At 46.5% G+C, this 17,071-nt stretch overlaps 1 protein-coding gene across 4 annotated transcripts; it reads right to left on the bottom strand.

Moving 5' to 3' along the window:
- Positions 1–1,613: 1,613 nt before the first annotated feature.
- On the bottom strand, positions 1,614–16,856 carry PROKR1 (prokineticin receptor 1). Of its 4 annotated transcripts, XM_040458678.1 has the most exons (4): positions 16,179–16,757; positions 14,732–14,832; positions 13,914–14,556; positions 1,614–4,801 (listed from the first exon to the last, which is right to left on the bottom strand). In XM_040458678.1, the coding sequence occupies exons 3-4, from the start codon at positions 14,396–14,398 to the stop codon at positions 4,105–4,107; spliced, it is 1,182 nt and encodes a 393-aa protein (XP_040314612.1). In that variant the 5' UTR covers positions 14,399–14,556; positions 14,732–14,832; positions 16,179–16,757; the 3' UTR covers positions 1,614–4,104. The 4 variants fall into 4 exon arrangements, with proteins under 4 accessions (XP_040314612.1, XP_040314613.1, XP_040314610.1 ...); XM_040458679.1 differs by lacking the exons at positions 14,732–14,832; positions 16,179–16,757 and adding an exon at positions 16,764–16,856; XM_040458676.1 differs by lacking the exon at positions 14,732–14,832.
- Positions 16,857–17,071: the final 215 nt, after the last annotated feature.

Below are 17,071 nucleotides of genomic sequence, written 5' to 3' on the forward strand. Positions count from 1 at the left end.
TGTGGCTTTCCTTTTATATTCCTAGGCACCCCCAACTAGGCGAGGTGAAGAAAAAGCAGTGATAAGCCTTTTTTTAGCAGTCTTCCCTTAAACCCCCTGGTCTCCATGTCTGTGCTGTGAGTTCCCAGGGATAAGATGAGCTAAACTTGGCTTGGAAAGGAACCAGGAATACTTCTGCTTAACTCCTTAAAGGTCTCCAGAGAAGGCCTGGCTGGAGCTGAATAGTCACCTGAAGGATTCTTGGGAAAGATCCTTCTCCTTCCCAAACTGATGCTCCCTACACACATGAATTCTGCGGTAGAAGAATCCTGGACCAAGCTTTAGGGACTTTGGGGTTTAACCCTGGCTGTCACGGTGACCAGTTATGAGACTTTGAACATCTCTTTCCCATTCTGGCTTTCAATTTCATCCACCATGAAATGAATTATGTGAATTTAATATTCTCACACTCTATGAAGGAGAACTGGACTCATTTTTGTGGGTATATTCCAAAATGTATGCGATTTTTCAAGAAACAGGATTCATGTTTAGGATTTTCTGGCCTTCTCACAAATTCTTTAGCATTCCTTTCCATAAGCATGGAACTTGTTTCACGCTTGAGGGCTTGCTGTGGTGACTGCCACATTGCTGTGTTCTAATGCCTTTGATTTAAGAAATTACTTTTCAAATGTGTAATCATTAGGCAAAATTTCCAAAAGCTCTGTTGTAAATCTGCCTTTCTCCTTTGCTTTAGTTAAGGAAATGGTTTGATTTTACAAAATCATGTCTTTGTCCTTCTGTATATGACAATGTGCCCATCTCTTCGCATATCGAAAGTGTGTAAAGAACAGCAAAAAAAAAAAAAAACACATAAACACCAGCGTCACCTTGTTGGGCTCACCACCAGGTTTTGGAGACACCACCAGCTGAACAGGCTACCACTCAGCCACTGATGTGAACATGGTGTGGAGTCTCACTTTCATCTCCTGGTTCATTTTGCATGTGCAGACATTAAGGCTACCCAAAGGGTTAGCCTTAGCTTATGTAACAGGCATAAACAGGTCCTCAGATTTCAAGTCTTGGCATTCAGATGCTGGAAAGCATTAATGGTTTTACCAGAGCAGACTTATAGGAAGAAGATATAAATCAGTGAAATTTCTTTAGGACAGAGAAGTTCAAAGGCAAAAAGAGTATGAGTTAGCACTGTTCTCACAATTCCTGTGATCACGGAATCAGCATCTATTCAGTGCTCAAAGAAACATCACACTATGATTCAGAAAAGGAGGAGGAAGAGGGATGAAAATTACAGGCACACTATGGTTGATGATTATATATGTACGGGGTTTTTTTTATTTCACTTGATCACAGCACAACGCTTCCACTCACCATAAAGTCACAAGCAGACACAACATCTAGAAATACTACAGATAGTTAAACAAATGAAAAATTGACACATTTGAGGCTGAAAAGCAAAAAGAGGTTTGGTTTTCACATATTAAAAAGCTCCTATTTTTAAAAAAAAATTTTTAATGCTTATTTATTTTTGAAACAGAGACGGAGCTTGAGTGGGGGAGGGGCAGAGAGGGAGACACAGAATCCAAAGCAAGCTCCAGACTCTGAGCTATCAACACAGAGCTCGATGTGGGGCTTAAACTCATGAACTGCGAGATCATGACCTGAGCCAAAGTTGGACACTTAACCGACTGAGCCACCCAGGTGCCCCAAAAAACTCTTATTTTATTGTCAACTCTTGTTTAGCAATCCTAATGGAAAAGGTGAACATAACCACAACTAATTATGTCATTTTATTATTTTTTGGTCCAAAGCTAACTTTCCTGATTTTAGAGTGTAATATGTAATTTTATAAGAAATAAAAATTGCCTTCCAAGGTATGTTGGATTTAGGCTAATATTTTAGTTTTTATTCTCTGAGAGTACTCTGATTCAGCTGTAGAGTGAGTCTGCTGGATGACGAATAGGAAAAAAATAAAGAGGGTTTTGAAATAAGTCTTCCAGGGAAATAAGGTAACTATTAAAAAAAAATGAACTTTGCTGGCAAAAATGAAGAGTTGACTATATTTGGAAGGAAATGCCATACAAGTGTCAATTAAATAGCCTCATAGATGTGCTGCTCTAGAATTATTTGAGAGGGAAAAGACAAGTCTACTCTTTAGCTATATACACTCACGAGACTAACAAAAGGTTGAGAAACAAATATCATGTTGCCCAGATTCATGCTGGCTGGGAACAGGCATAGGAACATGGTCACAATACTTCCACAATTACAAAGATGTTCTGATTCTGAAGTTTCTAAAACCCTGAGCTCATCTGACTGCAGACACTCTGCCATTTCCTGTTACACTTTCACCATCAAATTTCACTGCCTTGTTGTACCAGGGTGTTGTTAGGAACCTAACTCATATAGCATGGCTAAGAGAGGTAAAGGAATAATTCACACAAAGAGTAATGAAAAGGGGAGATGGTAAGGTTTCCAGATACATAAGCCAAAGTGACAAGTTTTTCTTTGTCAGGCACACTATACACAGTTGTTGGTCCATTCTTCTGATTACTGGTGTGGCTGAAAAGACTTTACCCACATGTTAGTTCATTGGTTCTTCACAACCACCTCATCAGTAGTTATCACAAGTATTATCTTTGTCCCTTCTGAGAAGCTTTACCCAGGGTCACACAGGTGACAGAGCCAAGGCTGGATCAAATCTTCTGGTTCCAAAAGTCCAAATTCCAAAATTCAGAATACCAAACAATGAGGGTATGTTGGAAAGTAGGATGAGCCCTCAATAGCCTGTGGAGCCACTGAATCTCCTTGTTGGGCCCCACCAACCATTTGTACATCCCTTTCTTTCCTGGGTGCCCAGGGCTGTACCACCAACCTTCACCATCTGCCACCAGATCACATGGCTTCGTTTATACTGAGGGGTAGAAATGCGCAGGTCATCTGTCCCAAGAGTACATCCATTTTAAAAGAGAAACAAGTCTTAATCCGAAGAATTAATAACTATGATGGGCTTCAAGCACCAGTGACAAATACATCTTGCCCTCAAACCATAATAATGAGGGTGACAGCTGGTGGAAATGGAAAAATGGCTGACAGCCACATCCATGAGGTGTGTCTACTTTCAAAGATTCTATGCTTCACAAGCATGGATACATGAGAAGGAAGAGAAGGACTTAAGGAGAAGCCTAATTGGTCCAAGCCAGTATAACTAAGAGGTAGAAGCAGTATCATCTTTAGACCCAGAAAACCTGAGCTCCTGCCCTGAACCCAACAGGCTTTCAGTGGTCCTTCAGCTGCACTCCTCCCCATGGAGTGAGAAGTCCATGGAGCCAAGGGAACACACTCATCCTGAGCCCAGGCCTTCCCTGGAGCAAGTCAAAATACCCAGAACCCTTTAATAGCCTGACCAAAAGGCTTTCAGGGTGTGTGGCTTCTCCTGATGATGAGCCTCACCATGTGTGGGCACAGTTGAGGGGTAGCCATGGAGCAGTGTTGGGGAGGAGGGCTTGGACAGAACTTGGTCATGCATATTGAGGTGTCCATGTACGTGCACATAAAGTTCCTCACAGTGAGAGCAGGGACCAGGGATGAGAAAAGAAGGGATGAAGAAAGAACTAGGAGCCTGTGTTTGTATTCAAATATTAGGAGTGAACTCAAGACCAAGAACAGTCCTAGAGATGGACTACATCAGCATCTGATGAGTACTCAAGATGGTCAGAGAGACCCTTACCCTACAAACACGTGTACCACAGTCCTAGATGCCTAATTGGGTTCCCTTCTGGAAAGACTCTCATTTCAGGCTATGCCCCAACATTTGTCTTGGCTGAATCCTTATTTCTTTTTGCCAATTAAATGTTGTCAACATATATGCATTTCACCAGTGCCTACTCTTTGCATACATTAGACATTCAGTTACTGTTGGCCACTGGAGATGGTATCTGGTCACATCAGTTTTATAAATTCTGAGCTCCTTGAACACAGTGTTCACTAAGCTGTCCGTTACCTCTGCCTTCTGCCGAAAACCAAGAGTTCTTGGTTGATAGTCTGTATCTAGCACTGGTCAGTGTCCCAAAGGTCTGTCTTTGTTTAAACTTTGAAAGGTCCATCCAGTTATTTTAGTCTGATGCAGTCCACCTCTTCAGTTGCCGGCACCCCTGTGGTTTTAAGATCAAGATCCGCACTGGACTTACTCCCATTGTAAGAAGACTTCCAATGGAGCAGCATGATCTTCTTGAAGTACTTGATGGTGTTGTTCTTGACGGTCACAAAGCACAGGGTGTTGATCATGCTGTTGCTCATGGCGATGCACTCCACGACGTAGAAGGCCGTGAGGTAGTGCTTCTCCTTGACAAACACGGTGGGGAAAAAGTCGCGCACGATGGTGAAGCCATAGAAGGGAGCCCAGCACAGCACGTAGGCAGTGAGGATGCACATGAGCACCAGCACCGTCTTCCTGCGGCAGCGCAGCCGCTTCCGGATCTGCTCCGTCTGGAAGCCTGGGACCTCCTTGAACCAGAGCTCCCGGGAGATCCTGGCGTAGCACAGGGTCATCGTGACCACGGGGCCCACGAACTCGATGCCAAAGATGAAGAGGAAATAGGACTTGTAGTAGATCTGCTGGTCCACTGGCCAGATCTGGCCACAGAAGATCTTCTCTTGGCTCTTGACAATGATGAGGACCGTTTCGGTTGTGAAGTAGGCTGAAGGGATGGCGATGAGGATGGACACCATCCACACCAGGGCAATCAAGCCAGTAGCTGTTTGATACTTCATCCTGGGTCTCAGCGGGTGGACGATGGCCAGATATCTAGTACAAGAACACAAATGGGTTCAACCACTGTAATGAGGTAGTGCTGGGTGGTGATATTGTTTTTGCAACATGAGAAGGTGCCACCGAATGGCACATGTGGAGGAAAAACAACCATGTGAGCTTTTCCAGAAAGGCAGACTTGAGTGCAAACCCCGGTTCTACCCCCTTACTAGCTATCACAACCTTGGGCAAATTTTGTTCAATCATTCTGAGTCTCGGTTTCATTACCTGCAAAAGTGTTTGTTTGTTTGTGCTAATAGATACACAATTTTTGGCACAGGTTTAGACATGATATATACTCAATAAATACTAACTATTATTCAAAGTAGTAATAATGCCTCCCGTTGGTTTCTGGCCTGGCACTATTCCCAGGTCTTTCTTGTTTCCAAGATTACTCCTCCTAATTAGCCCATAGTTTTTAGAGCTAAGAGGGCCTGATTATTCCAAAGAGTTGTCGGGAGATCTTGCCCTTTCCAGTGGAAGCAGTGGGCAAAGTCTTCAATCTACATTTTTAAAAATTTTGCTTCAAAGGTAAAAGAAAAGCATGTGACCATTTACCTTATTTTCCAGGTGTAAAAATGGAGCTGGAGACAGATGACTGACTCTCTCAAGGTCATATACCACAGGACCCTTGATAGAAAACATTTAACCCTATCTCATGGTAGATGTGAAAAATCAATCAAGAATATACATGAATTTTTTTTTTCAACCACAAAGCACCAGACAGTGAAAGATATTGCTTTTGTTCTTTCCCAAAAAACCACACTGCCGTTGCCACAGTGGTCCAGGAACGAAGAAAGAGCACTTTCTGGGGGATGTGAGTCATTTGTGTGGTATGAAAGCCTCCTTCCCAGAGAGAGAGCACATACTTATGCAGAGAGCTCTGGTTTCCTGGAAGGCTTTCCCTGTCTGGCAGGGGGTAGAAGTTGGAGAAGGAGAAAGATGAGGAGTGAAGTGGGAGGGAGTGATAAATAATGCTGGAAATAAACACATTCTCACGTGTCCATAGCTTATCCCAGGTAGAGCCAAGAGCAAATGTGAGAGAAGGCTGAAGGAAAGCCAGACCAACTTTATTTCCTTTGAAACTAATCCCTTTTAGGTCATCATTCTTAGGATTTTGATTGGAAGAGGAGGTTCATTCCTATTTTTTTCCTGATTATATTCCTGATGTGTCTGTCCCTCCTCCCCCCAACATAGGCAGCCAACTCCATTGAGTGTCATTTGGAGAGTTTACAGGAGTGAGATTCCTGCTCTCTTCTAGAGATGTCAGATGAAGTTGGATGGGTTGTGTCCACCCTCTGGACACCTAGCAGGCTGCCTGACATGCTGTGCCACCAACAGAAATCTCTGCCCTCTTGCCGATCTCCCAGGTGCTGAAGGGTGGAATGCGAATGTCTGCAGGGTGTTGGCAATGCTTCTGTCAATGCACATGTATGGACCCTTCATAAAGACCACAGTGCTCCTGCTATATTAAGTGCACCAAACTTGCTCAGACTCATGACAAAAACTAAGAGTTTAGCACCTTTGCTCTCACTCACTCTCTCCCTCTTTATCTGCCCTGCCATGTTCTATTGATTACTTTGTCAAAGAATATTTCCATATTTATACTTGTTAACCATATGAATTTTCACTATATTAATTCTATTCCTTCCTTTCCCAATAATAACTTCCTAAGTCTTTGTGATGTTTCAAGGTCAGAGTGTTTTTTCAATGAACAAATGGGAAAGAATGCCAATCTAGCAGAAGACCATGAATCCAGTCCCAGCTTTGCCACAAACTTGTTATGTGATTTGAGTCCTTTTTCTTAGCTCTGTGGGCTCAATTTCCTCATCTGTAATATGGAAATATCACCGGCCTTGCCAACCTCACAGAGATACTACGAGGCTCTAATTAGACACTATGAGGTAGGGAAATTGAAAGACTCCATAAAAATCTGCTTTTTGCTCCTTTTCTTGCTTCTATTCTTGCTAGACACTGCACCCCCACTTTACATGTGCCTCAGAATGCAAATAGTGCATGTCCTCCTTGTAAGGGACAAGGAGTTAATGATTTCTTCAGACTAGATAGCACCTAAGGAAGAACCAGGTGAGAATGACCTGGCGAAGCCATCATATACATATTCCAGACCACTGGCTCTAAACATCCCAATGCATCATTCGAATAACACCTGGGCCCTGGTCTTTGTTCTAACCAGTTCCATGATGCCTGACAGGGCACATCCAGCAGACCACCATCCCCAGTAAAAACCCCAGACCCTAAACAAAGGAATGACTCTCTTTCCTTTCCTTTCTGAGTCTCCCACTCTGTACCTGCATTCTCTCTAAACCTTCAGTAAACTCTTTCACCTCCTTCTGGCTCACATTTGCTTCCTGTCCCATGTGCAGCCAGGGACCCCCTTGGCTGGTACTGCAGGACCCCTTCTGGGTCCTCAGACTTGGTCTGCTGGCATTAACTGCACATAAACAACCACAGGCTACTAACATACAAGAAATGGTTAGCAGCCTAAAATGTATTTTTTCAGGGGCACCTGGTGGCTCAGTCAATTAAGCGTCCAACTCTTGATTTTGGCTCAGATCATGATCTCATAGTTTGTAGGTACAAGCCCATGCTGTCAGCACAGAGCCTGCCTGGGAATTCTCTCTCTCCTCTCTCCGCCTCTCCTCCACATGCTGGCGTGTGCGTGTGAGCATGCTGGCTCGCTCGCTCTCGCTCTCAAAATAAATAAATAAACTTAAAAAAATAAAATAAAATGTATTTTTTCAAAGCTATTCTGTATACACAGCAACTTTTTTTACCTGTTATTGGCAAATACTTCATTTTCAAGTTCTCTGCTACTTTTTATTTCATTGAATCTATTTATTTTTACATAAAAATTAATCTTCAGGGTAATCTGTGACTCCCCATCAGATGTTTATTTCATCTTGGCTCTCCCTGCCTTCACCCCAACTCCATTCCCAGGGTTAGAACCAGGAGCTGTGCAAGAGTCCTTCCAAATACATTTACCAAAAGGAAAATTGCAAAAAAAAACTGTTTCAAGGATTGCCACCAGTCTTGGCTTGTGCTAGGATCAGAACTCCAGAACTCTAACATTAGTAATACTTGCTTATGTTTGTAAAACAGCTTGTAATTTACAGAGCATTTTCAAATCAACTTTCTCATTACATATCCCCAAGTCTATTCAACAGGTAATACAGCAAAGATGGCCATTTCACAGATGAGCAAACTGAAGTTTGCAGAAGTTAAATAACCTGCCAAAGGCCACACAGCTAGAAATTGACAGAACCATGGTCCAGGCTCATCCATATCTTGCTCCAAATCCAGTAGGGTCTCTAATATGACATTCGTCCCCTCCGTTTCCAATCAGAGCAAGCAATACCCCTTTTTCCTAGCATCCTAGCAGAATCGTCGCATCCTTTTCCTCTTTTCTCTCCATCACAGTTGGTTTCTGCTTATTGATGTTCCAAGAAGAAGTCGGGCAACTGGCAGCTACTTTCTCTGCTTATGCATATGCCCTTGGCTTGCCCTGTGTCTACCATTATAATGGCTCAGGTCCAGATCCACTTAGAGCCAACATTTCCCAGAGAACAAAGAATAAAGGCTGCTGGACAAAGAAATATCCAGGCAGTGATTGTGTGATGATGGTGAGCTTGGTGATTAAGCAAAGAATATTTGGGCTCCCTCTGTGCCCAGGACCCAACCCCAGATCAAACACGGAAATGGTATTTACAGCAGCTTCTAGGCCAGTCATGAAATGGTCAGGGAATTCAGGACCCACTCCTCGGGCTGGTCAGCCCCATCAGTGAACTCACTGGGAAGGATTTGTGATTTCCTAAAGCTGAGCACAAGTACTCAAGCCTTAGCTGGCCCCAGGCAGCAGAACAGAAAAGTGGTCAGTGGGCAGGCTGACCGGCCATTTCCCCTGGATTTTGGATAAAGAAGGGAGTGTCACCCAGTATCCCACATGCTCTGAGATCTATGGGTTCACATCAAGGCCAGTGCATGTGTCTCCACATCTAAGGGGAAACCCAGACCTTGGGGGACACAGTCCTCTGATAATCTTTTTCAGCTCCCTGCTTTATCAGGTTTGACTTCCTATATGTAGATTTTGAGATCTTCTGAAATCTGACCCTATCTTTTGTGATCTCTACTCGGCTTATATTCCTTGTCCCCAAGGGTCCCTTAGATCTCCCCAAGGGACCTCATACCTCAAGCATTCCCACCTTATCTTTTGCAAACACTGCCCCACTACCCTCCTGGAAAACTTTTCCTGTCCTTTGCTGATTACCACTTGTTTAAGGCTAGTTAAATGTTCACCTCCTCCTGGAAGCCTCCACCACCTACTCCAGTATACAATGACCTCATGCTTCTGTAAATCCCATTTAAAAAAAATTTTTTTAACGCTTATTTTTAAGAGAGAGAGAGAGAGCATGAGCAGGGGAGGGGCAGAGACAGAGGGAGACACAGAATCTGAGGCAGGCTCCAGGCTCTGAGCTGTCAGCACAGAGCCCAACACGGGGCTGGAACTCACAAATGATGAGGTCATGACCTGAACCAAGGTCGGATACTTACCCGACTGAGCCACCCAGGCACCCAGGTAAATCTTATTTAAAATTTGTCCCTTACTTTATGTTGTTTCCTAAGTGTTATCCACCGTCCCCCACCCCCTCCAGATGGTAAGCTCCTCGAGAGCAGGGATCGCCTCTTACTTTTGTTATAACTTTTTGATGTCAGTGAATTCAGGCACCAAGGATTCCAGTAAAACTTCACTCTCAGCAAGTGCTTGGCACCAGATGAATAGGAATGGAATGAGTCATCGTGACAATTCTCAAAAAGATTGCAACCTCTTTTGGAAACAGGACACAAATGTGTTTACCTAGCCTGAGACTGGGAGGCAGTCTGAGGCTCAATAATAAAAGGTTGAAAGTGCAGGTGAAGAGGTTCGAGCCACATTTTGCAGACAATGGAGTTAGTAGAGGTCTTTCGAGCAAGAGTGGGGAGGCAAGCACAAGATTAATTTAGCTGCAGTCTTGCTTTCTTCCCTCAGGCCACAGGAGCCTTTTCTCTGTTCTTAGAACACTTCATGTTTGTTCCTGTCTTGGGGCCTTTGCACTGATAATTTCCTTTGTCTGGAATGCGTTTTCCCTATCTTCCCAAGGCTGGCTTTTTTTTTTTTTCTTTTTCTTCCAGAGTTCCCTTCAAATGTCTTCTCCTCAGAGACACATTTCCTACGTACCTGGAGTAACTCCCACCCTGTGTCATTCTCGATGTTCTCATGTTTGTCTTTTTTGTTCGGAGTATTTGTCACGCTCTGAAATTACCTTCTTTGTTTGTGTGCCTGACTGTTACCTCTCTCCAAGGCAAGGGGCTTATTTTTCTTATGTACTGTCATATCCCCAGTGCTTGGAATGGTATCTGTCACATCATAGCTGCTCTACAACAATGCTCCGTTTGAATGAATGAATGTTTAGCATGGATTGTGAGGGGTGGAGCTTTGGCAGAGGGGCAGAGCTGAGAGACACTGAGGCAAGGAGCCCAAGAGGAGGCTCTGACAGCCAGGCCTGAGTGAACAGGGAGGCGGTAGCCACGAGCATTAGCAGGTCCTATAAAGGAGCTGTGCTAGCGCAGAGGGAGAGCCATGGAGCTAGTCACAGACATAGAGAAGATAGAAGATAAATAGTTCTGTTGTTCCATACCTTCATAGCTGCATGTCTTAGAAACTTTTATCATGTTTTTTAATATCACGTCATAAAACAACCACTTCAGTGAAAATGAAGAGGTCAGCCAATCGAAAACATTCATTAGTTTACCTGGGTTTGTTTTGTTGTTGTTGTTCCTTTAAGGATTAATTTCAGAATTATACTATCCACTGATTATTTGGTGCTTACTCTGGCTTATGCCTTGTTCTAAACAATTATATATTATTTCACTTAATCCTCAAAGCAACCCAATACATTAGGTTTTCTTATTATTCCCTTTGTATACGTGAGAAAATTGAGGCAGAGAGATGTTAAAGAGCTAACATAAGGTTCTAGGGTTAATAGGTGCTGCAGCAGGAGTTTAAACCCAGCAAAATAACCACTAACGCTACCCCTGCAATTTCATTAAATAAAAACAAAGGTATTTTTATAACTGTAGTGTATTTGGTATATCGAGATAAATATGAGTTGCTCAAGGGGGTGCCTGAGTGGCTCAGTCGATTAAATGTCCAACTTTGGCTCAGGTCATGATGTCATAGTTCGTGAGTTCCAGCCCCACATTGGGCCCTGTGCTGACAGCTCGGAGCCTGGAGCCTGCTTCGGATTCTACGTCTCTCTCTCTCTCTCTCTCTACCCCTACCCAGTTCGCACTCTGTCTCTCTCTCTCTCAAAAATAACTAAACACTGAAAAATACTTTTAAAAAAACGAGTTACCCAAAACTAACCAAATAGAACATGAAAATCACTGATCAAATCCTGAACAACACACGAGGCCAGACAAAAATCAGTGAAGTCCTGCACTGCAAAACTGAAATTAAATGGTAAAAACACATAAAAATAGTGGGAAGCAAAGATCAAAACATCAGTAAGGGAACTTCACACCTTGGAGCAGCTGGTTAGTTGGTCAAGGCCACTGGATGGCCTGTGCGGGCAACACTGCTTTCCTCCAATGTCTGGGTTCAAGTTTCTAATCACAACCCCACTGTAAACAATCACAGTCCCAAGATACAAAGCATGTTCTCCAATTAATCTTTCTTATTGTATCTAAACTGCATTACATAAACTCACAGTGCACGAGAAGTGCCTGTAGGATTTCAGACAGCTGAGTTTGATATAAAAGTAGTGTATTAATGTGAAAAAGTTCAATAGAACAAGGTTGATTGATTCACACAGATATTACCTCTTACATGTTCAGAAGAACCTAGTACCCCTTAATTTATCCTGGCTCCTGTCCCCCTTGAATCTACTCCCTTCTGCAGTGTTACCCCTTTTGACAAATGGCCCCCTACATCGTAAACTAGATGGCACCCAAGAGTGGGAGCCTGCCCTGCCCAGGGAACAAACACTACCATACTCCATTTTTAGTGGCTGAGAGCACCCCCTCTGCAAATATGTCTTGCTGGAGTGAAACTTCAGGAAAGGGTCCTCTATGCTTTCAGATTCTACTTTCAGAAAGGTCAGAGACAGGGTTCCTGGAGCTCTTCCTTGACAGCTCTAAAGGGCACTTAGAGCTGTTTGACTGGGCCCCTCCTGATTCACCCAAGGTCTGTCCCTGGGTGGATAAAATACCGTGGGGCTCCCAGACTGCTGTGGAGGACCCTGGCCAAAGTAGCCCTCTGCAGGGGTGACAACTCTAAGTACCTTCTACAGATGACAGAGCCAGGGCTTTTTAAGCTGCTAACTCCTTGACATTCCTCCTGGGAGAAAAGAGGCTGAGGCCCCAGCTCACAATGCTTTTAAAGCCAGGTTCCTTCTCAATCTCCCCTGGAGAGTGGCCTGTTTCCAGGTTATCCAATCTCTGGTTATTCTGACTTTGGCTTCAGAAAACAGGTTCTAGGGGCGCCTGGGTGGCGCAGTCGGTTAAGCGTCCGACTTCAGCCAGGTCACGATCTCGCGGTCCGTGAGTTCGAGCCCCGCATCGGGCTCTGGGCTGATGGCTCAGAGCCTGGAGCCTGTTTCTGATTCTGTGTCTCCCTCTCTCTCTGCCCCTCGCCCGTTCATGCTCTGTCTCTCTCTGTCCCAAAAATAAGTAAACGTTGAAAAAAAAAAAAAAGAAAAGAAAACAGGTTCTATCTGCTGTGTTCCTCCCCGGAACACTGCCTGGGATGTCCTGATTTCGGGGGCAGGCTAGACTCCACCAGAGCCCTGAGGCCATGAAACAGGTTGAGCATCTGTGCTCCAGGCTCTCTGGGTTAAGGGAGAGAGACATGCTGTTCAGATCCAAGTACACGGAGGCCCTGACCCTCCAGGTAACTGGCTCTGGACTGTACCAAGGTGCTCTGGAATGAGAGTCAACTTTGGGCAGAGGAGCTTGCAAAGTTTTTCCTGAGGGAACAAAAACTACCCTGGTTCATTGGCACAGATGATTGTCCTAAATGAAAAGACTGAACATAACAGAAGAAAGATTTTCATAGACTGCTCTTATTGCGTTTACTTCCCATCACTAGAAACAGATCTTCTACATTGTCGCATGCAAACGTATGTAAAGGAGCAAAGTGATTAATGCAACAACCAAAAAGAACAAGTAGACATTTGTTCTCTTTTTCTTTCTTTCCTTTTTTTTTTTTTTCAAATCAAATCTGTCAATCTTATTTTAAAATAAACCGGTTTGCAACAACATGGATGGAACTAGAGTGTATTATGCTAAGTGAAGTAAGTCAGTCAGAGAAAGACAAGTACCATATGATTTCACTCATATGTGGAATTTAAGAAACAAAACAGATGAACCTAAGAGAAGAAAAGCAAAAATAAGATAAAAACAGAGAAGGAGACAAACCGTAAGAGGCTCTAAAATACAGAGAACAAACCATGTGTGGAGCTGCTGGTGGGGTGTTGGGTGGGGGATGGGCTAAATGGGTGATGGACATCAAGGAGGGCACTTGTTGGGATGAGCACTGGGTGTTATATGTACGTGATGAATCACTAAGTTCTATTCCTGAAATAATTATTACACTATATGTTAACTAACTTGGATTTAAATTAAAAAAAAAAAGAAAGAAAAATTGGTGTTTGGGGTTGTGGTTGAGGGTGTTCACGGTTTAGTAGAGAAAATCTTCCTCAAAATTCCCAACTTGACTCAAGAAGTACTTGCCTGGAACTTAAACTTGAGCCTCCACATTTCTTCTTACCTATGTACCTCTAGACCTTGAATATCTAGGATACATCTAGGAGCACGTCCATAGCAGAGGGACCACAGGCCCTTCCCCCTGCCCAACTCTAGGGAGCTCTGCTACCTGTGCCTGCCCACAGCTGGAAAACTAGAACTCTCCTTACAGTCAATGGACCAACTTTTGAACCTCCACGCATCCACACCTATAGGAATACAGACACCTCTCTTCAACCCACACCTACAGTAAAGGAAAGCACAATTCCGATGTTCCTTTCCTTGTTGTCTCCAGCACCCTCTTACTCACCTGTCAATGGCGATGGCCAGCAGGGCATTGGTGGAGACGTAGAGAGAAACGGTGCGCAGGTAGTTGACAGAGGCACACATGACATGGCCATGTTCCCAGGACAGCTGGCGCACCACATAGTAATCCATCTCAAAGGGGCAGCAGACAATGGCCACCAGGAAATCAGAAATGGCCAGGTTGGCAATGAGCAGGTTGGTAAGGTTGCGCAGCTTCTTATAGCGGGCCAGGGCGGCAATGAAGATGAAGTTGCCAATGCCACAGACCAGCATGATGCCCACTAGGGCCATGCCAATGACGATCTTGGCAGCAAAGAAAGTCCTGGAATTGGTCACATCCTCATCTTCATCCAAAGGCATATCATAGTCACCATAGCTGAAGTTGAATGGGAAGGAAGCAGCTTGGGCTCCGTGGGGGGGAAGCACAGAAAGGAAGTTGGTGGAGGTGTTGGTGGTATTCTCATCCATGCCCCCCGTGGTGATCTCCATCTGGCCAAGTAGTGCTCTGAACAACACTGCTTAGAATTCCTCTGGGATGATGTGTGGGAGGCTGTCTCCCCTCTCTGCTCACACTCAGTTCTCCCTTAATGAGTCAGAGTGTCTTTGCCAGCATCCTTGGGGTACAGTATCCAAGCTCCATCCTAAGCCTTTGAAAGACATACAAACAGTTGGCTACATATATGAGTGAACTTGGCCAAATGTGAAGCCATCCTGTTACCCAAGCAGACCCATTAGCCACCTGCTCAGAATGAACATTGAGTGATGGAGTGGAAGTAAAGGAACCAGGGAGAGAGAACAAATGAATAAAAACCACATACTCACTCATACAGGGAAGGCTGGATTGCTATAGAGACAACCAGGCACTGGCTCAGTTTATTTCATTTCCACTGAAGATCTGAAATGTTGCAATTTTGCTCAAGGACCTAAGTTGAGGGTGGGGAAGCTATAGAGAATGCAAGCGACCTGCTCCAAATGTCACTCCCTGTCCTAATAGCTTGAACTTTGTCTTTGTGAAATTGTCCCATTCTGTGACTTAAAAGAAATTATTCTGAGTATCAGCAACCCTGTCTGAGACAACCCTGTCTGCTCCCCACGAGCTGGTCTCCCTCCTCTGGCAGAACACTTCCTCTGGCAAAATCCCAGAACCTATCTAGTAGCCCCCTTTCCCTCTCCTCACTAGGTTTCCTGTCCCCACATCCAAGTCTGCTATGACCCTGGCAGACAGGCACAGCATTTACCAAGGCCTGTCCCCAGGCAGAGGCTGTAGGGTTGAAGTCACAGCCTAGTCACTGAGTGGCTTAGAAAGGGGGCTTTGGAGCAAAATCCTTCCTTGGCTGGTTGTGTGTCCTGAGGTAAAGAGCTTAAACACTCAGAGTTTCAACATCCTCCAGGCAGCAGATCAATAACATCTGTAAAGTGCAGAGCTCCCTAGAGAGGGAGGCTGTTACACCCTAGGACTGCAAAGAATTACTCTGGAGTGCTCAGGCCTCCTCAGTCAGCTTCAAGGAAGGGGAGGGAAATCCTGACCCAGATGACCCCACCACATCACATAAAGGGGGTGGGAGTGTGGTTAGCTGCACTGCTGGAGACCAAAGCCCAAGAGGGACCCTTGCCCTCTCCCTGCAGTCCTACTCCCTCCCAGAGCCTGAAAACATCAGACCAAGTTGCTGGGATGTAAGAGGGCTGGAGTCCGGAGAGGGCAGGAAAGTATGGAAAACCTGAGGTTCCTGGAACAAAAGACACATAGCAGCCCCCCCCGCCCCAAGCCTGCTCCCGGAGGGGTACCCTCCGAGCATGTACCTGGAAGGCTCCAAGTCAGGTTTTTAAAACAAAAGGTAATAAAAACTTCTTGGGGCACCGGGGGTGTTGGGAAATTTAGCACTAGGGGAGAAATTGTCCAGCGCTCTTTTTTCTTGTGTTCTCACCTCTCAAAGACGAACTCCCTTCCGTTCCCACCCAGTGTCCTCTAGGACCCCTGTGGTTTAGCGCTCGCCCCGCAGCCAGACCCTGCCCAAGGCTGGAAGCCTCTCTGCAGCCCCTGCCGAGAAGCCCGCTGGGGCTCCCAGCTTTCTCCTCGGAGTCGCGGAGTCTACTCCAAGGGCAGAGGGATGGGTAACCCGCCCGGCTCCCCTGAGGAAATGAGCGCGAAAGCGAGTCTCTGGAAAAGCCTCCTCCCCCACTCAAAAACCCCCCCCCCCCCCCGCACCCGGTGGCCGCGCGAGCCGCGTGGGGTCCTCAGAGCATCTCTCCGGGAGGGCGCGCTCCCTACCTGCGGCATCCCGGCGGGCGGACCAGGTGCGGTTTTTTATCCGGGGACGGAGACAAGAGCCCCTGCGCCCAGAGGCCCGCAGGCACCGGAGCGGTCCCCGCTCTTCCTCCTCTTCTCCGGGTTCGCTCCCTGCCCGGGCGGGAGTTACGCTCGCGCGCCGCCGCAGACCCCAGGAACGCAAGCCCAGCGGCAGGGCCACCCCCGGCCCGGGCCCGCCCCGCACTGGCGCTCCCCGCCCCCGGTGGCCGCGGGGCGCCCTGGGCACCGGCGGCTGATTAGAAGAGGCGTGCTCGGGCCGGGGAGCCGGACACGTCGGGGTCGCTGCGCGGGCGCGCGGCTGGCGACCCCGGAGTCGCGGCCGGGCCGGAGTGTCGGGGAAGCAGAGGCGGCAGCCGGCAGCGAGGACACGCGGGAGGGAGCCGGGCGCCGGGCGGCGCGCGCTCCCCAGGCTCAGGCTCCAGAACGACCGCCGTGGGCAGGAACGGGGGCGCTGGCGCTCAAAGCTGGGCTCAGCGCGGGTCCGAGCGAAGTACCACCCGCCCGCTGTGCCCGCCCCCGGGGCACGGGACTTGTCCGCCGGCTCACCTGGTCAGCCCCGGCCGCCGCCGGAGGGCGGACACGGCCGGCTTAGCTGGTGGGATTTCAAAGAACCCAGAGGAGGCTCCCCTCCCGCCCACAGCACCGCCCTCGCTCCACACGCTGGGACCGACCCAAACCCCGCTCCCTCGGGCAAGCCCAGCTGGACGCCAGGGTCAGCTTCATTTCAGCAGCTTGGACCTTTGTGTAAAAGAAGCTCAGAGAACGAACTTCCAGAAAGCAATGAAGTGAGGGGATGGGGACAGTGTGGATGCTAGAGAGAAGGAGAAGTCCCCCCGCCCACCAGGGATATCTGT

The sequence above is a fragment of the Herpailurus yagouaroundi genome, unplaced genomic scaffold (genome assembly GCF_014898765.1).
Source record: "Herpailurus yagouaroundi ecotype Mexico unplaced genomic scaffold, PumYag 221, whole genome shotgun sequence".
In the NCBI taxonomy this organism is placed as follows: Eukaryota; Metazoa; Chordata; class Mammalia; order Carnivora; family Felidae; genus Herpailurus; species Herpailurus yagouaroundi.

Coding starts and splice junctions, on each gene's coding strand:
- PROKR1 (XM_040458679.1), bottom strand. CDS start 14,398: ATGGAGATCACCACGGGGGGCATGGATGAGAATACCACCAACACCTCC. Junction 4,802..13,913: donor CTGGCCATCGCCATTGACAG/GTGAGTAAGAGG, acceptor TTCTTGTACTAG/ATATCTGGCCATCGTCCACC.